The 27,611-nt window shown below is 41.3% G+C and overlaps 3 protein-coding genes across 5 annotated transcripts in view; 2 read left to right on the forward strand and 1 right to left on the reverse strand.

The window, feature by feature from the left end:
- The window catches only part of STKLD1 (serine/threonine kinase like domain containing 1), a 50,669-nt gene extending 42,998 nt beyond the window's left edge, over nt 1–7,671 (forward strand). For both annotated transcript variants that reach the window (XM_073599667.1, XM_073599668.1), the window contains 3 exons: nt 33–112; nt 5,132–5,182; nt 6,249–7,671. In XM_073599667.1, coding sequence (XP_073455768.1) covers nt 33–112; nt 5,132–5,179 — 128 coding nt within the window. In that variant the 3' untranslated portion in view covers nt 5,180–5,182; nt 6,249–7,671. The remainder of the gene's footprint in view (nt 1–32; nt 113–5,131; nt 5,183–6,248) is intronic.
- Nucleotides 5,637–27,611, reverse strand: part of REXO4 (REX4 homolog, 3'-5' exonuclease) — a 32,447-nt gene continuing 10,472 nt past the window's right edge. The window contains exons 1-9 of one of the 2 annotated variants that reach the window (XM_073599669.1): nt 18,999–19,129; nt 15,603–15,843; nt 14,347–14,654; nt 13,572–13,724; nt 12,756–12,949; nt 10,407–10,495; nt 9,897–9,971; nt 9,592–9,666; nt 5,637–7,969 (exon numbers count right to left, since the gene is read on the reverse strand). In XM_073599669.1, coding sequence (XP_073455770.1) covers nt 7,841–7,969; nt 9,592–9,666; nt 9,897–9,971; nt 10,407–10,495; nt 12,756–12,949; nt 13,572–13,724; nt 14,347–14,654; nt 15,603–15,812 — 1,233 coding nt within the window. In that variant the 5' untranslated portion in view covers nt 15,813–15,843; nt 18,999–19,129 and the 3' untranslated portion in view covers nt 5,637–7,840. Of the gene's footprint in view, nt 7,970–9,591; nt 9,667–9,896; nt 9,972–10,406; nt 10,496–12,755; nt 12,950–13,571; nt 13,725–14,346; nt 14,655–15,602; nt 15,844–18,998; nt 19,130–27,611 lie in introns of those variants that run through there. The other variant, XM_073599671.1, reaches the window with a different exon arrangement.
- Nucleotides 19,080–27,611, forward strand: part of SARDH (sarcosine dehydrogenase) — a 217,418-nt gene continuing 208,886 nt past the window's right edge. Inside the window, exon 1 of the mRNA XM_073599664.1 lies at nt 19,080–19,209. Within this exon, the coding sequence (XP_073455765.1) occupies nt 19,099–19,209 (111 nt within the window). The 5' untranslated portion in view covers nt 19,080–19,098. The remainder of the gene's footprint in view (nt 19,210–27,611) is intronic.

Below are 27,611 nucleotides of genomic sequence, written 5' to 3' on the forward strand. Positions count from 1 at the left end.
GTTACTACTCTGCCCTCTTGTGTCTCTTGCAGGAAGCACACACTCCGAATTATGCTTACAACACATCAAGGAACTGTTGAGGGAAATTAAAGATCAGTACGAGTCTGTGGAGGTAAGGAAATTTTAAGTGTGATAAAAGCATTATAGAACTGCTTTAAAGCAGAAATATGCCACTGTGGGTGCTTTTGCACAGTATACCTAAACACTATAGCAGACGTGCCTCCCTCCAGCTATGTGTTTACTCTCAGCCTCATCGCTCCTCTTCTTTGGTCTTCCTCCAGGTCTGGAGTGTTCAGTCTTCAGCTTATGTTCTACAGCTATGGATGTTTTAACTGCTGTACCTGCATGCAGGAGTTACATTGTCCCATCACGGGGCACTTGTGCACGTACACACTAAACTGCATATGCACTGCATTCAGTGTACAATTAGCAGAAAATATATAACAGGGTAAAAGGTTCTATGGCAGGAGAGGCGTAAGGAGTCTAACTATTGTTAATTTGATAAAGAGAAGAAAGAAGAATTTTTGGGATTTTAAATGAGGTGATAGGTTCAAGTCCCCTCCTCCACCCCGGTTAAATGTTTAAAAAAGGAGAGCAAAGGGCGGGACTTTACATGAGGCACATGGAAGCAGATACATAGATTGGGTAAAAAATAGGGTTTAATAAATTCAAATAGTCATATATTTACATATTTATGCACGTAGCTATATATTAATATAGCTTGAGAACTTAATACTTGAAATACACACATGGTATACAGATTAGTGACAAATTAAAGTGTCACTTGGAGGGGATAACAAAAAAAGAAAAAAATAGGTCAAGATGGAACGTTCATATATCGTGGATATCTGTGTACACATATTGGTAGTTGTAAGCTCTACGCGTTTCGGGACCTTATAGCCACTCATGAGGAGCAAAACCGTAGTGATCATCTATGGATAGGGAAGGCAACCATATTTTAAATAGTGTAGGGAAGAGGTGGGCAAATGTACAATATGAAAACCCCACATATGTACACTTGACCCACAAACTGACGTATGTATCTGCGCAATGGTGGTGCAGCCATGAGAGTCAAGCCAGCCAAAGATGCCACATCCCGGAGCTGAGGGAGCATATCCGGGTGACAGCAGCCAACACAAACAGCGCCCCGAGTGGGTCAAAGTGTAGGACGTGACGCTTGTGTGAACTAAATGGGGTGGCCCCAGTTGGGGGACCTCTATAAAAAATGAACAGAAATGTGTAAGTGAATTAAAATTGTGTATAGGAAATGTTGAGCAGTGTGGAAAGATAAGGCGCAAAAGAAAAAGAAAACAAAGAGAAAAAAGAAAAAGAGAAAAAAGGGGAAAGAAAACAAAAATAAAGAAAAAAAAAGCAGTGAAAGAAGCCACACCAGTGAATGAATTGTTATTTTGACTTTTAATGAAAGGAAATCAGTAACAGACCCTCCTTCTAAAAATGCTAATCCACGGCTGTCATGTTGATCTTCTAGCTTTAATACTTTGCATCACTGATCCAAAGCAAGGGAAATGATAATGCGTTTTCTCCATTTTTTTTTCCCTCCTTGTTCTGGATCAATGACTCAGAAGTACTAAAGCCAGATGCAGTTGAGCAGCTAGTCAATAAGGTGGCTAGGGTTAATAGGGAGGGCGGAGGTGTAAGTCAGGATTATCAGGTAGGAAGATGGGTTAATGTAGTTAAAGGGAGTGGTAGGGTCTCACAGAAAAGGAAGGCCAGCCCTGAATTTGAGCACCCCAACAGATTTGCCAAGTTGGGTGAAGATGTGGGTGTGGCAAGCTCAGAGGTGGCAGCCCAAGATGTCACTGCTACCCCCTAACAGCCAGGAGAGCAGCCCATCTAGTAGGGGTGGTGAGAGTAGTGCAGGTAGGCCTAGATAGTTGTGGTAATAGTGGCTTCTATAATCAGGACGGATAGAATAATTTGTCGCTAGGATCGCCTCAAACGAATGGTTTGCTGTCTCCCTGGTGTCAGGGTTCGGCATGTGGTGGACCACGTTGATAAATTACTGGGAGGGGCTGGGCATGACCAAGCTGTCTTGGTCCACATTGGAACCAATGACAGAATATATGGAAGGCAGAGGCTCCTTAAGAACCAATTTAAAGAAGTTGAAGGGAAGGACCTCCAAGGTGCTATTCTCTGAAATATTGCCTGTGCCATGTGCAACACAGGAAAGGTGGGGGGAGATTAGAGAACTGAATGCATGGCTAAAGACCTGGTGTAAGAAGGAGGAATTTTGGTTTGTAGAGCACTGGGCTGACTTTTTTCATTGGGGTCCAATCATAAAATGTGTGAATTTTGGGTGAATCATATGTGAAAATATATAAATAGACCCCATCAATTCATACACACGTGCATTAATTCTTAGCAACCATACACAAATATCTACACAGAAGTATACAGTGCCTTGAAAAAGTATTCATACCCCTTGACATTTTCCACATTTTGTCATGTTACAACCAAAAACATAAATGTATTTTATTGGGTTTTTTTTTGTGATAGACCAACACAAAGTGGCACATAATTGTGAAGTGGAAGGAAAATGATAAATGGTTTTCAATTTTTTTTTTATAAATAAATATGTGAAAAGTGTGGCGTGCATTTGTATTCAGCCCCCCTGAATCAATACTTTGTAGAACCACCTTTTGCTGCAATTACAGCTGCAAGTCTTTTTGGGGATGTCTCTACCAGCTACATCTAGAGAGTGACATTTTTGCCCATTGTTCTTTGCAAAATAGCTCAAGCTCTGTCAGATTGGATGAAGAGCGTCTGTGAACAGCAGATTTCAAGCCTTGTCACAGATTCTCAATTGGATTTAGGTCTGGACTGGGCCATTCTAGCACATGAATATGCTTTGATCTAAACTATTCCATTGTAGCTCTGGCTGTATGTTTAGGGTCGTTGTCCTGCTGGAAGGTGAATCTCCGCCCCAGTCTCAAGCCTTTTGCAGACTCTAACGGGTTTTCTTGCCCTGTATTTGGCTCCTTCCATCTTCCCATTAACTCTGACTAGCTTCCCGGTCCTGCTGAAAAAAAAGCATCCCGAACAACGTAATGCTGTCACCACCATGTTTCACGGTGGGGATGGTGTGTCCAGGGTGGTGTGCATTGTTAGTTTTCTGACACACATAGCGTTTTGCTTTTAGGCCAAAAAAGTTCAATTTTGGTCTTGTGTTACCAGAGCACCTTCTTCCACGTTTGCTGTGTCCACATGGCTTCTCGCAAACTGCAAATAGGACTTCTTATGGCTTTTTTCTTGCCATTCTTTCATAAAGGCCAGATCTGTGGAGTGCATGACTAATAGTCCTGTGGACAGATTCTCTCACCTGAGCTGTGGATCTCTGCAGCTCTTCTAGAGTTAACATGGGCTGCTTCTCTGATTAATGCTCTCCTTACCCGACCTGTCAGTTTAGGAGGACGGCCATGTCTTGGTAGGTTTGCAGTTGTACCATACAATTTCCATTTTTAGATGATGGATTGAACGTGCTCCGTGAGATGTTCAAAGTTTGGGATATGTTTTTATAACCTAACCCTGCTTTAAACTTCTCCACAACTTTATCCATGACCTGTCTGGTGTCCTTGAACTTCATAATGCTGTTTGTTCACTAAGGTTCCCTAACAAACCTCCAAGGGCTTCACAGAACAGCTGTATTTATATTGAGTTTAAATTACACACAGGTGGACTCTTTTTACTAAATTAGGTGACTTCTGAAAGCAATTGGTTCCACTAGATTTTAGTTAGGGGTATCAGAGTAAAGGGTAAGAATACAAATGCATGTCACACTTTACACATATGAAAACCATTTATAATTTGCCTTCCACTTCACAATTAGGTGCCGCTTTGTGTTGGTCTATCACATAAAATCCCGGAAAAAATACATTTACGTTTTTGGTTTTAACATGAAAAAATGTGGAAAATTTCCAGGGGTATGAATACTTTTTCAATGCACTGTACACGCCTAATTGCACATGCACGTATTTATTCGCGCCTGCAACCACCTCACTTATTGCAATCATTGCTGAAGATGAGGAGAGACTGCTGCTGGCTGCGTTTGTCAGAGCCTTATGTGAAGTGGCAGAAAGTATATAGCCAAGTTGCTGCCCTTATGTTCTGACGGCTTTTAGCGCCACTTGCATACTTGGAAAACATGCAGTACTCTGATGGCATGGTTGGAGCTGAACCGATAACCCAGGGCACTACTGCACGAGCCCCCACCCAAAAATGTCCTATAGTGCAGACAGTGCACCCACCCAGACACTTGAACTGGGAACCCACGCTGCCTGTGCCGGTTCCTGTCAAGGGGGTATGCCACTTCCAGTCATGGCCTTTGCCAGGCACAGAAGGAGAAAGGGAACCAAGCTACCACCTTCCTCCGAGGAGTGGTCTTGGAAGGTCATCTTGCAGAAAATCCTTCTAACTGCTCCCAGTGGAGCCAAGTAGATAAAGATGTGGGTGGAACAAAAAGAAAGCCAGAGAACAGAGGCTTCCCTCACCCAAGTTCCAGGTGATGCATCTCCTCCGTCTGGAGGAATCACCAAAAACTGACCAGTTCAGCAGAGGGACTGCCTTTTAAAGTGTATTGGTGATGCGTTTCTTGTTCCTGTTGGAGGAGGTGCTTCTCTTATGGGCTGTCCTGGAAGACAACTGGGGAAAAAAACTATTCAGTCTCAAGGAGTGTAAGAGGACACAGGGCCACACAATGAGGTTGGAGGAGAAGCGGTTTAACTTTAACCTGCACAGGGGTTTTGTCACTGTCCGGGAAATAAGAATGTGAAACTCTCTTCCACAATTGGTGGTGGCAGCAGGGAGTATGGCTATTTTTAAGAGACTTTTGGATGTGCATCTTAAAGAAACACAACATTCAGGGATATGGGAAATAATTATAGACACTGACACACGTGCACCTACACAGGTTGAACTGGATGGACCATGGTCTTTATTCAGCCTTACCTACTATGTAACATAGAAAGCAATTACCTGTGCTCTGCCTCTGTTTTCTGTGGAAACTGAGAAACAGCACAAACATGTATGAGAATGGTTAATAAATTGTGATTCTGTAGTGCTGTCCCTCTTTTAATCTGATCAAATTTTTTTTTTTTTTTTTTTTTTTTTTTAGGAGATTGTAACACTGGTGGAATCAACACTTTCCAAGATAGAGAACTAAGAGGTAACCTCTTACTTGCAATCCTACTTGTTAAGAAAAATAAAACACTTACTTAAAGCATACTACTGGCTACTTTATCTGCACACTATATAAAAATATTTTATGGGCTTGGTTGTACCAAAGAAGTGCCATTAATGTATCTTGTGAGGATGTCTACTCTACTATTAAAGCCCAACTCCAGACAATTTTTTTTGTTTAGTTCTGTAGAGAAAAGCGAGAGGCTCAGTCGGGTTTTTGTCTGTGTTCCCCTTTTGGGAAGGTTTTCTATTAACGAAAACTACGGGAAATCTCTTCAGTGGGATCACAGATTGCAACATGTTTTTTTTTTTTTTTTTAGTAAAATGTAGAACCTTTTTACAGTTTACTACTGTCCTTGTTTTCCTGTCCCAGGAGCAATTACTCGCTTCCTTTCTTGTCATTCTGTCCTGCAAAAGGATGACAATCTCGAAGACATCACTTAGTAAAACATTTTTATTTCACATAATACAATAGAAACAGTTATCAACTTCTGTAAAGGCACAACATTCACCTTCGGTTATCAAAAATATTTTTGCCAAGATGTGTTTCCCCCCCAAGATAGATGCACAGTATTATAAGGATGTACTGAAATGTTGCTGCTACAATAAAAATATGGCACCTGTTCCAACCCACTCTGCTGGAAACTAATATTATAGGAACAGCACACCTGAAATTGGAATCTCAGATTTGTGTAGATGTTGCAAGCTGAATGACCAACCACTTGTTACATATATATGGAACGAACTTGGTTTCCCAGCTCCAACCACTTTTTAACACCCATAAAAGTATATCTAAAGTGTGTGCTTTTATTTATTTATTTTTTATAGTTGTGAGAGGAAATCTAAACCTCCGAGTTGCCGCCCTTAACAATTACACTTGTTGCAGCAACAACTGTCTAAGAGGCACTTTACCTAACTTTGAAGAGATTGCCTCTGACTTACGGTTGCGTTTGAGGACAGGAAATAAAAGGATATCTTGTGAGCAGGACATGCAACATATTTTATGTTTCAAATCAGGATTTAAAAACTAAACCAAAAACCCCTTTTTTCAGATCACGACAGATGTCTGCAAGTGGAAGACATGATGGTGGAATGGACAAGTTAGCAAGATCTGACAAGCTGGAGTCCCCTGACCATTGAAACTGCCCAAAACTAGAAGAGAAATCTTCAAAGAAATTCAGGAAATTTATATAAATCAGAAAAAACTATTTATAGGAGACCACAAAAACGTGTTGTATATTGCTAGAAATTGTGAACACCTGAGACTTAAATAGGTAGTACATCCAAAACTATTATTTCAGTGGATGCTGGAGTTTTAACCAGCCGACAGTTTCTTTTCTCTCTTTGGGATTTTGTTGAGTAGATCTCTGTACTGTATACATTGTAAGGGGTTCCCACCATTCCTGTTGGATTTTAAATATTATTAAGATGGTTAGAGAAAGAGCTGGAACACAAAAAAAAAAAAAACGTGGGCAGGAACAGGGCCAGGATGTATGTCAGGGAGAGCTCACTGGTAAAATTAGACAAAATGCTTCAATTCTTTCAATTTGTATAGAGTAACCACCAGTGGTGTTTTGTTTTTTTTTTTTTTTTTTTTACACCATCTGTGTCCCATTGGGGGGGGATTTTGTTTTCTGTCCCATTACCAAAACAGGAAATGAGAGAAAATCCCTCCAAAGTGAGGTAATCTCTGGTTGTCAGAATCAGTGTTCCCATTGGAAGATTTCCCCTCTTCCCAATTCTTGTTCTGGTGACAACCTAAAATTTGGGATTTTCTTTCACTCTTAGTAATAATGGTAAACAAGACAAAGAGAGAATGTAAACCTTGCTAACGGGGACACACACAAATAAAAACCTGGCAGGTTTTCCAATTCCTCTCCACTCTATTCAACTAAAAAAAAAGTTTTGCCTTCAGTTTTCCTTAAAAATCTACAAGAAGTATAGTAAACTAGGGGCTGACTTAGTCAAATAGATTACACTTACAAGTAAAAATTCCAATTTGGGTGGACTGTCCCTTTAAAAAATAAAACCAACTGTGAATAATTTGAATCTGAGGTTCTGCTATATTGTACAGTGAGAAGAAAATTAATTCCAACATTCACTTGAGTGATATCTTACAAAGCAAATGAAAAAAAAGGGACACAATATGGAACTGTATAAGCTGTGGTCAATATGTAGAAACGAAGGTCTCACTCTGACAGTACGGTTCCTGATTGCAGCTATTACTGCACATATTGACGCTTCACAGTTTGTAATTAAAATCCCCAAAAGTGGCCATTTCATAAAACATCACAAATCCCAATTTTTGAGTTGGCTGTGTTCTGTACATTATCCGTGTTAGCTAGGAAAGTGTGTGTGTGTGTGTGTGTGTGTGTGTGTGTGTGTGTGTGTGTGTGTGTGTGTGCGCGCAGCGGTGGCACTTTTTTTTCTCCTTGTATCCTTTGATCTTTAAAAAAAAAAAAAAAAAAATTAAAAGTCCAAAAAAGTTCACTTAACATTTCTTCCATCACAAAATTCACAGGAATGACACACACCCTCAGATGTATCAGTTGTGAATGGTGCACCAAAATTACATGGGAAGAAAGATGGTGAGTCCAGCAGCTCATCCAAATGGGTCAGCAGGATTTAAACTGTCCAGCCAGAGCTATTCAAGGAAAGACTGTTCCATTTTTTTGGGTTCCACTTTAGTTTTGTTGTATTTTGCTTTAATTCCAGATTCCCAGTTCTTCTTCTCCATGGTGTATAACCTCATGGCGGCCTGCGCATCTTGCACCTAAAGCCGAAAATTAAAACTTTATTTAATGGTAAAAAGTGTACTAAAGCGCTGATATGAACTAGTAAGTAAATAAATAAGTGACAAATACTAGAAGATGACCAAATATTATAGCTGCAATTATTGTGTATGTGAACTGATATCACACAAAATGTGTTGTATATATTCAGAATGTATAATGCACTAATATTAACCTCCCAATATAACACGGTGTGACCTCTTAATGATTAGTGAATCATGTGCAAAATAATCAAATGGAGCCTATTATAAATAACATAACATCCTTTACCATAACAAAATCCTATAACTAAATATCAATGTAATAATAAATTATTGAACACAATTAAAAAGAGAAAAATAAAGATGAAATATATTAACGTGATGAACCACAGTGCACAGGTATCTCAATAGGACAGCATACTGCCGTGAAAAAATAGAACGTCTTTGGTGATTTGATGAATATAGACAGGTATCAATGAGTAATCCCCAGTGATAGCTGGCTTGCTCATATATTCAGCTGCTCATTAGCATGGGCTGGCTTCTGGCTTTCAAAGAACTTCCACAGTATGAAACAACAAAAAAAAAAAAAAAAAGAAAGACCATTGCGCAGGCAGTGTGATATGTAATCCCTATAAACTAAGGGTAAAAATTCACTCACACTTTTCAGCAGAATAAAATCGCATATGGTAAGGTCAGTTGCATACAGCTAACAGCTGGGATCTCCTCACACGCCAACAGTGTACACACAGCACTGCTCGTCACTGGCTCCTCCCGACCGGTTTCATCACTAGACACGTGACTTTTTCAAAAGTTTTTTTTAAAAAAAGTCACGTGTCTAGTGATGAATACCGGTAATTTATTATCACATTGATATTTAGTTATAGGATTTTGTCATGGTGAAGGATGTTATGTTATTTATAATAGGCTCCATTTGCTTATTTTGCACATGATTCACTGATTAATCATTAAGAGATCACACCGTGTTATATTGGGAGGTTAATAATAGCGCATTATACATTCTGAATATATACAACACTTTGTTATGATATGTATGATATCAGTTCACATATACAATAATTGCAGCTATATTATTTTATTTAATGGTAATCATCATCTATACACTTTCATTACAGTTCCCAGTCAAACAGAAGTTATTTTTTTAGTAAGGCAGCACAGTTTTTATTTTTGTGGCTGTTGCGACAATGATGGGAAAGGTTTTGTCAACTACATCTACATTTTGGAATCATGATAAAAGTTCCAACTTTAGCTTTTAGTGTTCTTAGATAGTTGAGAATACAATCTGGCCCCAGGGATCCCGTCTAAAATCCTATATGAATCTAACAAAATAAATGTTGTCAAACTCATGGGTTGCCCTCCTGTCCTAATTTTGTAACTGTTATTGTACTAGAATTAAGAGCAACATCTCAAATTGTTTCATTTTGGGCTGTGTGCCAGACTATTAACCTTTTTGTATCTTGGTATAAAAACAAAAAAAAACTTTAAGTGCAAAAAAAAAAAAAAAAGTAGTATATATATATTTATATTAGTTCAATGTTGTCAAAGCCATAGATTTAACTTCAGCATTACAGGAGGTGGGCTGCAAGACCTGGATCTTGACTTACCGAGGAGTGTTCACCTGTCTGTACTTTGACATTGAGGATCTTTTCACATAGAAGTTTCAAAGATGGACGTCCACTCTAGCAGAGAAAAAAAATTAAATATTTGGAAGGCTGCTTTATATGATGAAGGGCAATACTATTCAAAAGAATACAGCTAGAAACGGTGACATCATTTTAATGGTTTTTATAGTAAAATTTCCAACTCCTTGCTGAACAAAACATTCCTCCCCCCCCCCCCCCCCCCAATTTACGCTAAAAGTAAGAAAGCCATCTTACACACACACACGTCAGTATATAGGAGGACATACCTTCACCTCTCTTCTGAAGGGTTTGTACTTTTGGGTGTCTCTGGTGGCCTTTTTAGGGTGATCCAAAAACAGGATCTGAAACAAAAAGGTAATGCAATTACAGGATTACAAGCTACTAACCGAAACACAGAAATTGTACTACAGTAGATTAGAACGAAGGGATCCAAGGATACAGCCTAATGAGCATGACATAGGAGCGGATTGTCCACAAATATACTTGTAGATAGAGTACAAAAACTATTCAATGGGAGGTCCTACCTGAACCTTTCATTTGCCTGAATATAATCAGGCAGACCCCCACATATCATAGTTGTTGGTAGATCTAAAGGAGACTGTACAATCATAAAACATGTCCGTTTAACTTTAGTAATGCAAATCCTATATGACAAACTTTTACATTAAAAAAGTCATTTTTAGTAGGTTCTGTTATAATTGTTCACACACAACACATATGTAAACAGTGAATCCAGTATTGAGGGATAACTTACTGAGCGGCAATAAACAACCCACCTTCAAGTCATTATGCACAGCATGACCAACCAAGATACGCCCCTTAAGGATTTCAGACACCTCTTTCTGTACAACCTTAAAATCTTCACCTGAAACACAAATCTACCAGTTAGTATCTCCACTCATTTGGAGGCAAAAATGGTAAAAAGGACAGCCTCTCAAGGGTCTAAAATTAGGGTACAGAAATACAAAGCCACAAATCACATTGAACTGTTTTTTGCTTCAATGAACTGCAGAAAGGAAACATCCAAAATATAATTGACAAGGTTTTTGCCGAGTCAGTCATGGGCTGAATATATTTACAATGAAATTGAGAATATCTTTACCAGACATGTCCAAAGTCCGGCCCGCAATCCGGTTTTGGACGGCCCGCCTGGTAATTTTGACATGTATATCTTTTGTGGCAACCAACGAATCCCCGAGCGCCAGGGGCCACAAAAGGTATATATGCTGGCTTCCTTGGAGGGGGCGGGACGAGTGCCGTACATACAGGAGTATTTCCTGTTTACACGGCAGCCTCTGTAAAAGTAAGTCCCATCTCCCACGCTGCCATTGGACGATTGTTCTGTCCATCATGGGAGGCGGGACTTTCTATTAAAGAGGCCGCCAAGAAAACAGAAGTTTCTCCTGTATGTCAGTTGGCGCTCGTCCTGCCCCCTCCCTGTCTCCTCCAAGGCTGCAGATGGGAATGAATCAGGCTGCACTGATGGCAACGGGGGGTAGGGGTGTACTGCGTTCATGGCAACGGGGGGGTGCTGCATTGATGGGCACTGACCCTTATTTTGCTTCACAGTTCTTTATTTAAAATTTAAGATTTTTTCCGGAAACTTCCTTTTTAAAGTGAGGGTGCGTGTTATAAGCCGATAAATACGGTTTAGCCAAGTAACACGCCCAAGTTCATCTCTTCACCACACAGTGTAATAGTGCTCGGACGAACACACTTAGACCGAATTTTAACGGTTTAACCACTTCCCATCCAGGCCAATTCTGACATTTCTCTCCTACATGTAAAATTCATCATTTTTTTGCTAGAAAATTACATAGAACCCCCAAACATTATATATGTTTTTTTAGCAAAGACCCTAGATAATAAAACAGCGGTCATTGCAACTTTTTATGTCGCACGGTATTTGCGCAATTTTTTTGCATAATGTGAAAGATGAAGTTACGCCGAGTAAATAGATACCCAACATGTCACGCTTCAAAATTTCACATGCTTGTGGAATGGCGCCAAACTTCGGTACTTAAAAATCACCATAGGCGACGTTTTGAAATTTTTTACTGGTTTCATGTTTTGAGTTACAGAGGAGGTCTAGGGCTAGAATTATTGCTCTCGCTCGAACATATGCGGCGATACCTCACATGTACTTAATTATGCGTTCGCTTCTGCGTGCGAGCACACGGGGACAGGGGCGCTTTACTTTTTTTTTTTTTTTTTTAATTTATTGTTAATTTTACTTGTCTTTTTTTAGTTTGACACTTTAAAAAAAAAAAATTTGATCACTTTTATTCCTATTACATGGAATGTAAACATCCTTTGTAATAGGAATATGGCATAATCGGTCCTCTTTACAGTGAGATAGGGGGGCAATAAGACTCTACATCTCACCTTTAGGCTGGGAAGTCTGAAATAAAAAAAAAAAAAAAAAAAAAAAAAAAAAAAAAAAAAAACCACACAAACGATCTTGGGTTCCCAGCAGCCAAGGCGGTGCCATTTGTTTGAATGCAGAGACTGGGCGTGACGTCATAACATCGCACCCGGCCTCAGAACAATCATAGAGATTCTGGCAACCATCTGGTCCACCGGAAATCCCTATGGTAAACATCCGGGGCCGGCGGATCAGTTCTCTGACTCACCGATAGAAGCAATGAGTCGGTAGAAGCACCGGAGGGCAGCGGGAGGGGGCGTCCCCTCGCCGCCCGTAAGAACGATAAAGCAGTGGAACAGCTGCTATAATCGTTCTTGTGGTGTAGGGAATCGCCGGCTGAAAAAGACGATATCTGAATGATGCTTGTAGCTGCAGGCATCATTCAGATATACCTGCACAGAGTCAAGGACATCATATGACGTTCCTTGGGCGGGAAGTGGTTAAAGAATGTCAGGCAAAATGGTTGGCCCTCAAGCATGTTCACTTCATCAAATCTGGCCCTCTTTGAAAAAAAGTTTGGACACCCTTGATCTATACCATACAGTTTTCTGTCTAATAACCTCAAAAAAAAAAACAAAAACAAAAAAAAAACAAAAACAAAAAAAAAAAAAAAAACAAAAAAAAAAAAAACAAAAAACGGGGAAGGAACTATAGTTCTAACCCTTTGTTACCCTTAATGATAAATGCTGCAAGTTCTTACCGTTCTTAATATTCCCAGGCCGGATGCCGCTGACCTCTGTCCTGTAGTCTGTAACACGTTCAGTGGGTCTGACATACTTATCATAAATGCACTTGCCAAACTGATTGACCATAGACACCCGGGCAACTATGCTTTCTTCACCATCTGTGCCCACACCAACCATCTCGCAGTCCATTGCAACTGTCCTGGTAAGCCTGTGACAAAACAAATACAATCACAAGATTGAAAGCCATCTGCCCAACCTTAGGTGTAAATTTATTTATGGAGGGGTCAAAAAAGAAAAAGAAGACTGAGGGATTCCAGCCATGAGGTTGTCAGGGGTTGGAGTTTAGGAAGACCTTTACTAAGAGAAACATGAAGGTTGTTGTTGCTGGCCTCTAAGGCTCTGTTTCCACTACTGCGAGTTGTTGTGTGACTTGACACATGTGAAGTCGCACGGCAAGTCAAAATGCATGTATTTCAATAGTCCCCGTTCTAATTGGTGCAGCGAGTCCAGAAAAGGTTTTTGTACTACTTTGTTCCGACTTCGGTGCAACTTGTTCTCCCATGGTTCTCACCAGTCGCATGAAATCGCATTGCAAAGTCGCACTGTAAATCGCAGGACTTTGGGGGAGGGGGGGGGGGGTCGCAATAGTGGAAACCGAGCCTTACTCTGAAAATGTCTGTTGCTAAGCACCTCACTGTGTATTCAACCTTCACTGCTTGTTCTAGGCCAATGGTTCAGAAAGTATGGAATCCAGTGACAGCCAGACAACTAGCATTTTCAGGAGGTTAGCCCACTTATTGCTCCCAGTTCAGATTTCTATTGTAGCTTACCCCTCAAATGCTCGATCTTTCACCAGGATCATGTCTAGTCCATCAGACTTCTTTTCCGGCAAGCCTTGCATCTTGCGGGCAATATGACCAGCTTCTGGTCCCAGCGCTGCCTCTATGTCATCCGGATCCACGTCATCAAACCAGAGGTCAAGCCTATAAACCAAAAGGCAGAGTGGGTAAAGTAGTTAACATTCTTGCAGCACCAGACGTGCTGAATTGGACCCTCAGGATAATGAGCACACTGACTTTGTATTGTCTCCCTCTTTGTGTGGCAGGTTAATTACCATGAACCCAAACTAGACCTAATGTGTGAAACTGTGGTGGAGACAGAGCAGAAGTTTCTCTGGTACATAAACTGATGTGACTGGTTCAGTGTTCTCTGTACAGCACTACAAAATATGTCAGAGCTATATACAGTAAATCGATAATAGCATGTGACTGTGGCTGAACATTAAAGTGTAAGCTCACCTGAAGCAGAGACTGTTGTGACTAGTTCAGTGTTCTCTGTACAGCACTGAGGAATGTCAAAGCAAAATAAATGAATAATAATAGTGTGCGACTGTAGTTAGGACATTACAGTGTAAACTCCAATGGTGCAAAGAAGTTTAGCATTGTTTATATAGAACCAAAGAATGTCAGAGCCATATAAATGTACAATTTTAATAGTGTGCAAGTGTGGTGGTGGCATTAAAATGTAAGCCCCTCTGTACATTTGGAGGATTAGCTTAATTCAAAACTGAATTGGCCCAGCCATTGTAATGAAAATAACACATACTTTGGTGTCTCTGGTATGCTTGTTTCGGCCGCTTTCTTCTTGTGATGTTTAGAAGGTTTTTCGTCCCCTTTTGCTTGTAACATCCTTCTTTTCTCACTTCCCTTGTTTATAGTCCCAGCATCCTCTGTAGCTCTCTTTGGTTTTCTGTCATTAGTTGGACCCTCTTTGACCGTGGAGACACTGGAGGCGTTTTCTTTAATTAGTGGGTCAGCCTTTTGCCTTCCTAACTTTGGCAATTTTCCCTCCTTTTTAAAGGGTTTTGCTGGTGTTGATTCAGTAATAGTGCTGCTCTTCTCGGATGTCAGTAACTAAAAAAATAAATAAGAATAACACACTGCATTAACATGTAAAGATAACCTGTTAGGACAGCCGCTACCTGGCACAATGGAGTCTCCCATCCCATGATGGAGGCCAACACAGCCAGGTTTCCAGAAATAATGCTAGTTCAAAGGAAGAGGGCACCACAAGCATTGGGGTCCTCCTGCACCTAATGGCAGCCTCAATCCTGACAGGTAGCCTTGAAATAATAATCCCATTACACATATGTATTACTGCAAAAATCTTTTTCCCAGTTCAGATAGGGTAAGCACTTGATATCTGTGCTCAGAGTTGTCACACGCCCCCACTAAAACATGGTTTTAAGCTTACATAGGGAGTTCTAGTCTTCATTTCAAGGTGCCTTAAACACAACAGTTAATCCTTTCCAGCTCACTTACCTTATCATAGCCCTGAAGGCAGATTATAAAGATTACAAATAATAAATATTACTATGTATTATATCAGGGTATTCATCCCAAATTGATTGTCAGTATGTCTGTGAAGGTACTAATTTATCCAGGTCATAGTATAGCTAGTCACATTCAACTCTTCTTGAAATAAAGTAGCAACGTCTTGAGATAAGCAGAATTTTTTTCTGTATTACCAAACAGGTCCAGTTATATGTGACTGACTACTACTAGCAACAAATAACCTCTCACTCAGGGACAGGAAAAAAAAAAAAAAAAAAGTCTACAGTGGGTAAAGTTGGGAAAACCTGGCCTGCAAATTCATAGCAACTAGTGTTCCCAGAACACCAAATTAGTGAAATAAGCCAATTTAAGCATTGAGATGACCTTGCACATTACAGCAAATGCTGGGTGAAAACTAACAACTCATAACAGTCAAGACCTGCATGCATTTCAAGGCTTAATTTTTCACTTTAGCTAAGTTTAAATACCACTAAAATTATCTGCATAGTAAATATAGGCCATACTCACTGCCTGTAGTGCCTTCCAGTTGGAAGAAAACTCTTCGGGCTTCTTTGGCGGAAGTATCGCAGAAATCTTTTTGATCTCAGCCTGCTGGGTGGTGATGTTTGGATTGTTTTTCCAAAATTTCTTCTTTTTCTGTTTTTTGGTATGCTTAAGTTTGTTTTTCTCCTGCTCCCCAGAAGATGGTTTGTCCTTTTTCACTACAATCTTCCCCATCTCCGTCCCGTCATGGGTGACAGATTAATATCTGGAAGTTCAATACAGAACTGTCAGTCATAAAACTATTAAACCATATTTATGTCTCTAGTAAGTTTCACTATAAGATATAATAGGCATAACCCTCATACCTTCTGTTCCCCATTAGATGTAAATTGTAACTAAAGACACTCATAGCTCCTGTTTCCTATTAGATGTAAGCTGTAATGAGCAGGGCCCTCATACCTCCTGTTCCCCATCAGATGCAAGCTGTAATAAACAAGACCCCTTATAACTCATTTCATATTAGACGTAAGCTACGATGGGCAAGACCCCCAAATCTCCTGTTTCCTAATAGACCGTAAGCTGTAACGAAAAAGGTACACATCACATAGCTCCTGTTCCCTATTAGATGTAAATTGTAATAAGCAGGAGCCTCATAGCTCTGATTCCCTATTAGACTGTAAACTGTACTGAGCACGACCCGTATAGTACTTTTTCCCTTTTAGATTTAAGCTGTAATGGGCAAGAGACTCATGGTTCCTGTTACCTATTAGATGTGCACCGATTAGGGCTGAAACAACTAATCGATTAATCGACAACTAATCGATTATGAAAATAATCAATTACTATTTTCATAATCGATTAATCAGGCAGTAACATAATTTGGTTAAAAAAAATTAAATTGAGCCTTTTATAGTACAAAAAAAAGCAAATAATCGCTACTGTAAATATTACTTTCACAGTTCTACAATAAAAAAAATGAACCCCTTACAATAGAGATTATCTGTTTTTTTTTGTACTATAAAGGGCTAAATTAGGGGTTTTTTTTAAACCCCATTATGTTACTAAACGTCTTAGACCTGGTTCACATCTATTTGTTTTTTGGTGCTTTTTGCAGAAACGCACTGCAGTTCATTTACATGGTTTCCTATGGGACACGTTCACATCTATGCTTTTTTTCAGCAGCTGCGTATTTGGAAAGGGTCAGGGACTTTTTTTTTAACGCAAAACGGTGCTTTTTTGGTTCAATATACTTCAATGGAGAAGCTGCAGAAAGGCATGTAATGCGTTTTTGCAGCAATTTGTGTTTTTTAATCTGCCCAACAACAAATTGGCCAAAAAAAAATACAAAAATGCAAATCGCAGCAAAATCACGTGCACAAAAATCAAATGCACAGCAAAAAGCACTGCAGAAACAGATCAAAAGCAAACTGCATAGGTGTGTACTGAGCCTTATGCTGGCCACATGGATCTATTTTCAGAAGAGAATATTCAGACGAAAAATCTTTGTACATTCGCTGAAAGAATGTTTGAAATTTTCACTTGTTTTTAACATTTTTAAAAGGAACGAAAACCACATACACCGTCTGAAAATTGCTTTGACCAAGAAGTTTTCTATTATTTCCAAATTGTCACCGTGGTTGAAAATGAACGTCAGTTTGACCCCACTAACGATTAGAAAATCGAACAAACGTTCTTAAAATGCCTTTTTTTTTTTGAAGGAAGACATTGTTTTTTAAATAAAAAAAAAATTGATCTGAGTCTGATGATATTTACCAGATTCACCCTTTTAATAGTATATATCCTCTAATACCATATACAGTATATCTCTCCTCTAATAGTATATACAGTATATCTCTTCTGTCTGTTATTCTCAGAGTGGATTAGATATTTTGCTCCCTAACCATATAGTTTTTTATTTTTACCACTGCATAGAGATATTTAAGAATAAATTGCCTTTTTTTAAAACTTTACATATCAACTAAAATTATACACAACACTTTTTTTTTTTTTTTACGCTTATCAACCGATTAATAGAAACAATAATCGGCCAACTAATCGATTATAAAAATAATCGTTAGTTGCAGCCCTAGCACCAATCATTCAGAACATTAAGACCACTGACAGTAAGCCCTGGCTCACACCAGAGCGATTTGCCATGAGACTTGACAGCTCAAAGTCGCATGACAAGTCGCACACAATTTGTGGCAATGGAATCGTTCAAGCTGCAGCAACTTTGAAAAAAGGTTCCTGCACTATTTCTGTGTGACATCTGTTAAATAAAGTCGCACAGACATCAGCAAGCCTCACGTGAAATCCCACTGATATAGTCAGCATTGAAGTCGCGCGACTTCAAAACAGCACTGGTGTTGAGCCAGGGTTTAACGTTAACGCTGATTATTTCATTACAACAGTGCCTGAAATAGGGTGGGATATTAGGCAGCAAGTGAACATGTTGTCCCTAAGGGCTCCTTCACACGGACGTGTACGGACCTGCTCTGCTCATCGGGGGATCGCTTCGTCGATCCCCGCTGAGCAGGCAGAGGACAGGTCCGTCTCTGCACACTGTGCAGGGACGGACCTGTCAGAGCGCCACTCTCCCCTATAGGGGATAGAGTCGTCACCCGATCCGATGATGGATGGAAAAGTAGGTTTTTTCCTCAGTCACACTTTTTCAGATCGGAGCGTTTCGGATGTAAGCGGACATGTCACCGCTGATATCCGACGATCCATAGAGGTCTATGGAGCGTCCGTTCAGATCCGCCTAAAAAACTGACAGGCGGACCTGAACGGATCGTTCATGTGAAAGAGGCCTAAAGGTGCATTGCCACAGACCAGACAGGGCGATTGTGACCCATGTCCACAGCCAAAATCATTACATCATGTGGATGGTCGGGTGTGTGTGGGAAGAAGGCAAGCCAGCAGAGGCAATGTGATGATTTGGGCAATGTTCTGCTGGGAAACCTGGGGTCCTGTCAATTATTATCCACGTGGATATTATTTTGGAGTCCATACCTTGACAGGTCAGGGCTGTGAATGGTCAGAATATTATGGTGGATAATCATAATGTCATGGCTGATTGGTGTAAGCAGTAATAGGCAGGACCATAAGACCTTCTGTTCCCTATGAGATGTAATGAGAAGGACCCTCATCCTCATACAGCATCTCATACCCTCACACTGGAAGTGATTCTCAGGGTGGAAATATTACAATTCAAGACATGTAAAGAAACAAAACCTCCTAAAAGAAAAAGTAGAAAATACCAGCTGATCAGAATCATACACATGTAAAGCTCCATTCAAAGAAATGGGCCCAAAGAGAAACATCAGATGAAATCTAAACTCATAATAATAGAAAGAAATGTTATATGTGGAAGACACAATACAATTTGTGGGTCCCCTGTGCAGTTTGTAGACATCTCACCTATGTGCAGCTCCTCACATTGCAGCTCTACTCAACTTCCCAACAACACATGTGACATGAGAAGACCGGAAGCCGCCGGCCAAATCCCTCCGTGTACAACATGAGCTGCAGCAGTTCAGTTCCTCCAGAACTTTGGTATTCAGGAGACCTCTGCTGGAGGACTGAGATTACTACATGCTGTATATATGGGAACCCTTATTGGAGGAAAGAGGTAAGAGTTGACTACGTATCTGGGAACCCCTGCAGCAGGACACAGGCGATAGTGGGCTGGATATACGGGAACCCTGCTGCAGAAAATAAGTTTTTGTGGATATGTGTAAAACCCTGCTGGAGCACAGGAGTGATAGCAGGCCTCTCTCCTGAGGGTGCTGTGAGCTGCACTCTGAATTGCTGGCAGGAGCAGTTGGGTTAGGATACCCCCAGCAGCCAGTTTGCTTAGTAATATTTTACAGATGATAACCTATTTCCGTGTACACACGATCGGAATTTTGGTTGGAGAAAGGTATGATGGTTTTTCCGACGGGATTCTGCTCAAGCTTGCCTTGCATACACACGGTCACACAAAAGTTCTCTGAACTTTTGAGCGTCAAGAACGCGGTGACATACAACACTACAATGAGCCGAGAAAATGCAGTTCAGTGCTTCTGAGTAAGGACGAGCTCTGGCGTGTTCGCATGCTGCACATGCCGAGCCCACCAGGAAGTCGGCACTGCACAGCGCTAATCACAGGCAGTGAGACATTTCCTGATTTCTGCAGCCGCACATCGGGAAATGTCTCACTGCTTGTGATTAGCGCTGCGCCGTGCCGACTTCCTGGCGGGCTCGGCATGTGCAGCATGCGAACACGCCGGAGCGCATCCTTACTTCTGAGCAGCATGCGTCAAATTGTTTCCGAGGATGTGTAATTTTTTTGCATGTCCGAATTGCATACAGACGAACACATTTTCGGATAGGAACTTTTTCCGACCGAAAAATAGAGAACGTGCTCTTAATCTTTTGCTCGCTGGAATTCCGCCAGTAAGGATGAGCTCTAGCGTGTTCGCAAGCTGCACGTGCCGAGCCCGCCAGGAAGTCGGCACGGCGCTGCGCTAATCACAGGCAGTGAGACATTTCCCGATCTCTGCAGCCGCACATCGGGAAATGTCTCACTAATTGTGATTAGCGCAGCGCCGTGCCGACTTCCTGGCGGGCTCGGCACGTGCAGCTTGCTAACACGCCAGAGCTCATCCTTATCCGCCAGCAAAAGTCCGATGGAACATACACATGGCCGCAATTTCTGACCAAAACCTCTCATTGGAGTTTTTCTGGTGGCATTTCCGATCGTGTGTATGGGGCATTAGACCCATACACACTATTAGATTTTCTGCAGATTTTTGTCTTCAGATTTGCCAAAACCATATAATATGAGGTCAAACCTTAAAGAGGGAGTCCCGCGAAAAAAGAAAATTTAAAAGTTAGCAGCTACAATTACTGCAGCTGCTGACTTTTAAAATACGGACACTCACCTGTCCCAGGGTCCAGCGATGTCGGCACCCGAGACCGAATCGTTGCTCAGTCCTCGGGTGCTGCTGCCGCCATTCTCTGTAAGGGAATCAGGAAGTGAATCACTGCGGCTTCACTTCCCGGTTCCCTACTGCGCATGCGCGAGTCGCGCTGCGCTTCCTAACTGGTCCCCGCTGTCTCTGGGACCCGTGTGTGTCCCAGCAGACAGCGCGGTGGGGACGGGAAGAGGCATAGACTCCTGTGGGAGTCTATGCCGGAAGTGGGTGCAAATACCTGTCTTAGACAGGTATTTGCAACCCCCTCCCCCCTGAAAGGTGCCAAATGTAACACCGGAGGGGGGAGGGTTCCGAAAAGCGGAGGTTCAATTTTTGTGTGGAACTCCGCTTTAAGAGTTTCAATTTGTATACAAAAAGGCAGGCCCAAGCACTACATGGTTTTGGTAAATCTGAAGACAAAAATCTGCAGAAAATCTAATAGTGTGTATGGGGCTTTAGACTTTGAACTTGAATGTAACATATTAACATGTTTTAGGTTTCGTTCTTCCTTTAGGCTGGGTTCACACTATTGTGAATTGAATGCGGTTTCCTTGCATCCATTTCACAATAGCAGGAGATTTTGACCGGCTCTCTCTGGAGCCGGTTCACATATCTCCGCTGCGGCTCTGGTGTGAATTTGCACCGGGTCCTGTGCGTCTTTTGGTCCATTTTTCAGGTTCAAATTCATCCAAAAATTTGTGACCTGAAACGGTGAACGAGGACACACCGGACCCCCTGCTGTGAGCCACATGCGAAGATAATGTGAACCCAGCCTGAAGCAGTATTAAACCTAAAAGCGAGTGGTCATTATATTGCATCTTACCAATTCGTAGATGTTATGGCTGCGTTAGATTTCTTTTTAGGTCAGTTGTTTTTCAACAGAACAAGCTGTCTGCAGATGTAGCAGTTAGGGGGTTGAGGCAAACTATTTATCACTGACATGGGTCCTTCTAATGATCAGGTTTTATTTATTTATGTAAAACCTTTATTCCAAAAATAAAAGTTGCGGTAGTTGCCTTTTTAAATATGAGCTAGAGTTTGGCTTCAATTTGTTAGAGCAGTGTTTCTCAACTCCAGTCCTCAAGGCGCCCCAACAGGTCATGATTTCAGGATTTCCCTCAGATGAAACAGCTGTGGTAATTACTAAGACAGTGAAACTGATCAAATCACCTGGGCAAAATAATGGGAAGCCTGAAAACATGACCTCTTGGGGCGCCTTGAGAAACGCTGTGTTAGAACATCTAAATCTGCTAATACACTCCCCTTCACCCAGACTGACAATGCTGCTGTCCAAAGGTGTCTCTGTTGCTCCTCCATCCATAGTGGGGGCGCTCTAATACAAGAGGTGTGTTGTGGGCCAGATTGCCAGGTGAAAACAGAAGAAAAAAGGGTTAAAAAAGAAAACTAATACAGCCACCACATACTAATGATTGGTAAGCTACAATATATTACATTTTTGGGTTTAGAAGTGCTTTAAAATGTACTGGTCAGGACAAGAATGTGGAAACTGCAAGGTCGACTTGTTTGTAAAAAAAAAAATGCAGTGGGATTGTCATGCTAATCCTTACTCCAGCACCAAAGGTTGTGCTATGACAGACACTTCTTGCCTATAACAATCAATCAGTAGCCAACTGCCATTTCCACAACCCATGTTTTGAATATGAAACAAAGCTTCTGGTGTGCTGTCTTATACAGGAGAACTTTTTCCTGCTAGTTTAGGGCACACAAAGATTAGATCATTTTGATGCTGATGAGTTTTCTCTACATAATTGTCACTTTTTGTTGTGACCATTTAGAATACAAAGCAATACATTGAATTGAAATTACCAATTTTCTGTTATTTTCACCTAGTGATCTGGCCAGTAAGGCCACTTTCACACCAGTGGATCGAATGGGTCTCCCTGTCTGTTTTTCAGGCGGACCACCCATGGTTCTCTATGGGGCAGGGGGTGTCTGCTGTCGCCCACCGGCATCCGATACAGTCTGCTAAAAACAGACGGATTGGGATACGTTCACTATCTGTCCGGCGGATCAGAGTGGATGACAATCGGATGGAAACGGACATGCAGTGTCCATAGAGAGCAGCGGGCTGTATCCTTGTCCGCTCTGCATAGCAGACATGGATCTATCATCTGCCTGCTCTGCTGGGATCAGTGGAGAGATCCCAACCGCTTGGATGGATTCCACCATGTGTGAAAGGGGCCTAAGTCTGTTATTTTTCAGCTTCCTTTAACAGACCAAGCTATTCAGCAAAAGTGTCAGAGGGATGAGATAAACTAACACTAACAGGGATGCTTACAATGGTCTGCTTCTAATATATATATATATATCTAGATATAGATATATATCTAGATATAGATATATATATCTATATCTAGATATATATCTAGATATATAAAACCTTTATCCCAAAGGGAAATAAATAAAAACAAAAAAAGCGGAACTAAACCCATCAATTTAACAGTTTCAAAAATAGTTACATTTCCGACATGCCAGGAATGTAACTGTCACTTTTGCTTGTGCGCTCAAACTGTCAAATCGTATGACATGTCATAACTGATCACATGTGCTACACCATGGCAGTTACACATCAAACAGAAGCACAGAAGCTAAGATGGCAGCTTCCTTGGTTGAAAAGCATAGGAAGGTTTAGTTCTACTTTAGCCCGGTTTCACACATGTACGAATTGGACGTGCGTTTCACCGAATCCAGTTCGCATGATATGCGAGTGTGACCGGCTGTCAATGGAGCCAGTTCACACATGTCCGGAGAGGCTGTGGTGCGATTTCCAAAAGGGTCCTGTGCGTTTTTGGGTCCAGTTCGCAGGATATGTGAGTGTGACCGGCTGTCAATGGAGCCAGTTCACACATGGCATGCCTTGAATGTAACTGTCACATTTGCTAGTACTCTCAACCAAACAGTCAAGACATCAGCTTACTGGTGTCATAAAAATACCTCCCAACATTTTGAGATGGGGATGAGGGAAACCTATTAGCAAAAGCATGTAGGCATAGGACACACACCCCTAAAGGAGAATTACAAGCACAAAAAAGATCATTTAAACCCACAAGTGTGTGTGTGGGTTTTTTTTTGTTTGGTTTTACAACTATTATTCGTTTTATTTTGAAACTGAAACTGAATGAAGGGTTTAGCACTGTGAAATACTTTTTGAAAGATAAATAGTGAATTTTATATAAAACAGGTATATAGCAATCCAAAATGAGGAACAAATGAGGGGGACAGAGGGACTTTGTTCCAAAAGAGGGACAGTCCCTTGAAATCAGGGACAGTTGGGAGCTATGCATAACTGATCACATGTGCAGCACCATTAAAATGAAACTTTACCTATAACAACTTGATAAAAAACATTGTTTTTAGAAAGGAACATACAGTATATTCCACATTAATAATTATGCTACCAAAAATTAGTGTGTGCTGTAAATTGCCTTCAACATTGCTCCTGTTTCTTTCTGATGGCGACTACCATTTTGCTGAAGCCCAGAGCCCTGGAGCAGTAAAGCGGAACTAAACCCATTAATTTATCAGTTTCAGAAAACAGTTACATTCCTGGAATGCTGGGATTGCTAACTGTTACATGTGCTTGTGTCCTCAACCAAACTGTCTAACCATCAAATGGCTAGAGTCATAACTGATCACATGTGCAGCACCATGGCAGTTGCAGATCAAAGAGCGCCCTCCGCCCCCGATTAACCACTTGCTGCCCGCCCACCGTCATATGACGGCGGGACGGTGCAGCTGTTGTTCTGGGCGGACATCATATGATGTGATCGCCTTCCAGACCCCCCTAGGGGGCGTGCGCGCCGCGTCACTGGGGACCCGGTGCACGTGCCCGACGGCTGCGATGCCTGCCGGGCATCCGCGATTGCCCAGTAACCGAGCAGGACTGTGGATCTGTGTGTGTAAACACACAGATCCACATCCTGTCAGAGGAGACCGATGGTGTGTTCCTTGTACAGAGGAACACCGATCGGTCTTCTCCCTTTGTGAGTCACCTCCCCCTAAAGTTAGAATCACTCCCAGGGAACATAATTAACCCTACAGCGCCCCCTTCTTGTTAACCCCTTCCTTGCCAGTCACATTTATACAGTAATCAATGCATTTTTATAGCATGGATCGCTGTATAAATCCGCAGCAATATCACAGTCACAATAAAAATCGCAGACCGCCGAAATTACTAGTAAAAAAAAATAATAATAAAAATGCTATAAATCTATCCCCTATTTTGTAGACGCTATAACTTTTGCGCAAACCAATCAATATATGCTTATTGCGATTTTTTTTTTTTTTTTTTTTTTTTTTTACCAAAAAATGTGTCGAAGAAGACGTATCGGCCTAACCTGAGGAAAAAATTTGTTTAAAAAAAAAAAAATTGGATATTTATTATAGCAAAAAGTAAAAAATATTGTGTTTTTTTTCAGACTTGTCACTCTTCTTTTGTTTATAGCGCAAGAAATAAAAACCGCAGAGGTGATCAAATACCACTAAAAGAAAGCTCTATTTGTGGGGAAAAAATGATAAAAATTTCATTTGGGTACAGTGTTGCATGACCGCGCAATTGTTATTCAAAATGAGACAACGTTGAAAACTGAAAATTGGCCTGGGCAGGAAGGGGGTGAAAGTACCCTGTATTGAAGTGGTTAAAAGTGATCTCACAGTGAATCCGCCGCAGAGACCACTTTTATCTGAAAGCAGACTGCCTGCTGAAGAAGAGGATACCGGGGTTATGGCAGCTATCTGCTGCCATAACCATGATATTCCTCTTCAGGCTAGGTTCACACTGCTGCAGTGCGAATTTACCGCGATTTTACCGCGAATTTACCGCGATTTTACCGCGAATTTCAGGAGTTGGATATAGCTGCGATTGATAGTCTAGCCAATGGAATCATAATGTAAAAAAAAAAAGGGTCTTAACTTCCTGTGTACTTCCTGGTTTTTGTGGAGAGTAGTGTGGTGGAATTCGCACATATGTGAACCAATCAATGCGATTCAAGAACGATTTACATTGATGTCTATGGAGACTAAATTCGCAACGCAACGCAGTAAACTCGCACAGGACCTTTTTTTCACGCAGGTTATATTCGCAACGCGTCGATGTGAACGGCACTAATGTTAATCTATGTAATTTAAATGACTTGCGAATTTGAGCGATCGCAACGGCTCAAATTCGCAATAGAATTCGCAGCAGTGTGAACCCAGCCTCAAACAGCCGACGCGTAACGACGACGGGCGGTCCATAAGTGATTAATGAGTAAAATAAGTATTTGATCCCCTATTAATCAGCAAGATTTCTGGCTCCCAGGTGTCTTCTATACAGGTAATGAGCTGAGATTAGGAGCACTCTCTTAAAGGGAGTGCTTCTAATCTCAGCTTGTTACCTGTATTAAAAAAACCTGTCCACAGAAGCAATCAGATTCCAATCTCTCCACCATGGCCATGACAAAAGAGCTGTCCAAGGATGCCAGGGACAAGATTGTAGTCCTACACAAGGCTGGAATTGGCTACAAGACCATCACCAAGCAGTTTGGTAAGAGGGTGAGAACAGTTGGTGCGATTATTTTGCAAATGGAAGAAACAAAATAATTAAATTTCCCTCGGTCTGGGGCTCCATGAAAGATCTCAACACGTGGAGTTTCAGTGATCATGAGAACAGTGAGGAATCAGCCCAAAACTACACGGGAGAATCTTGTCAATGATCTGAAGGCAGCTGGGACCATAGTCACCAAGAAAACAATTGGTAACACACTACGCTGTGAAGGACTGAAAACCTGCAGCGCCTGCAAGATCCCCCTGCTCTAGAAAGCACATGTACAGGCCCATCTGAAGTTTGCTAATAAACATCTGAATGATTCAGAGGAGAACTGAGTGAAAGTATTGAGGTCACATGAGACCAAAATCGAACTCTTTGGCATCAACTCAACTCGCCGTGTTTGGAGGAGAAGGAGGAATGCTGCCTATGACCTTAAGAACACCATCCCCACCATCAAACATGGAGGTGGAAACATTATGATTTTGGGGGTGTTTTTCTGCTAAGGGGACAGGACAACTTCACCCCATCAAAGGGACTATGGATGGGGCCATGTACTGTCAAATCTTGGGTGAGAACCTCCTTCCCACAGCCAGGGCATTGAAAATGGGTCGTGGATGGGTATTCAGGTTCGAGTTACCAAACTTCAGCCTCAAAACCTTAATGATTTGGAGAGGATCTGCAAAGAGGAGTGAAACAAAATCCCTCCTGAGATGTGTGCAAACTGGGTGGCCAACTACAAGAAGCGTCTGACCTCTGTGATTGCCAACAAGGGTTTTACTACCAAGTCATCAAATCAGCAGTTGATCAAATACATTTTTCCCTCACTGTACAGTAATCCACATTCATAGAGCCATTGATCCACATTGCATACAACTGTTTCTACTTTTATGGCCATCATTAGTACAAGGTATGAAAACATGGCTGTTTGGAGTAGCACTTAGGCAGTGCCATACTGGATAACCAGCAAGCTTGCAGCAAGGCCAGCCTTTTGGTCCTTTTCGTTCATCATAAAAATTATTCCAAAAATACCAAGTGGGGTATTTTTGGTGCTCAAATCAAGAGCTTTTTGTTTACTTATGGCCCAACTTTTCCATAACCCAACTTCAGTGAGCTCAACAAAGCTACAAAATCAGTAGCATCTGACACGTTTCTCCCAGCATGGTGGGAACTATCTATCACTCTTTCTCTCTTCTACGGATTTAGGAACACCGGCTGTTCTTCTTGCAGGCTGTATTGAGTTGGGAATCTCACCACAAAAGTCTATACCAGTGTTTCTCAACTCCAGTCCTCAAGGCGCACCAACAGGTCATGTTTTCAGGATTTCCACTATTTTGCACAGGTGATTTGATCAGTTTCACTGCCTTAGTAAATACCACAGCCGTTTCATCTGAGGGAAGTCCTGAAAACATGACCTGTTGGTGTGCCTTGAGGACTGGAGTTGAGAAACACTGGTCTATACCAAAGTATCCAATTAATGTGGGATGGTGGGACCAGCATGCTGGGCATTTATTGCTCATTCTGACATTT

This window comes from Aquarana catesbeiana, linkage group LG09, assembly GCF_042186555.1.
Source record: "Aquarana catesbeiana isolate 2022-GZ linkage group LG09, ASM4218655v1, whole genome shotgun sequence".
Classification (NCBI taxonomy): Eukaryota; Metazoa; Chordata; class Amphibia; order Anura; family Ranidae; genus Aquarana; species Aquarana catesbeiana.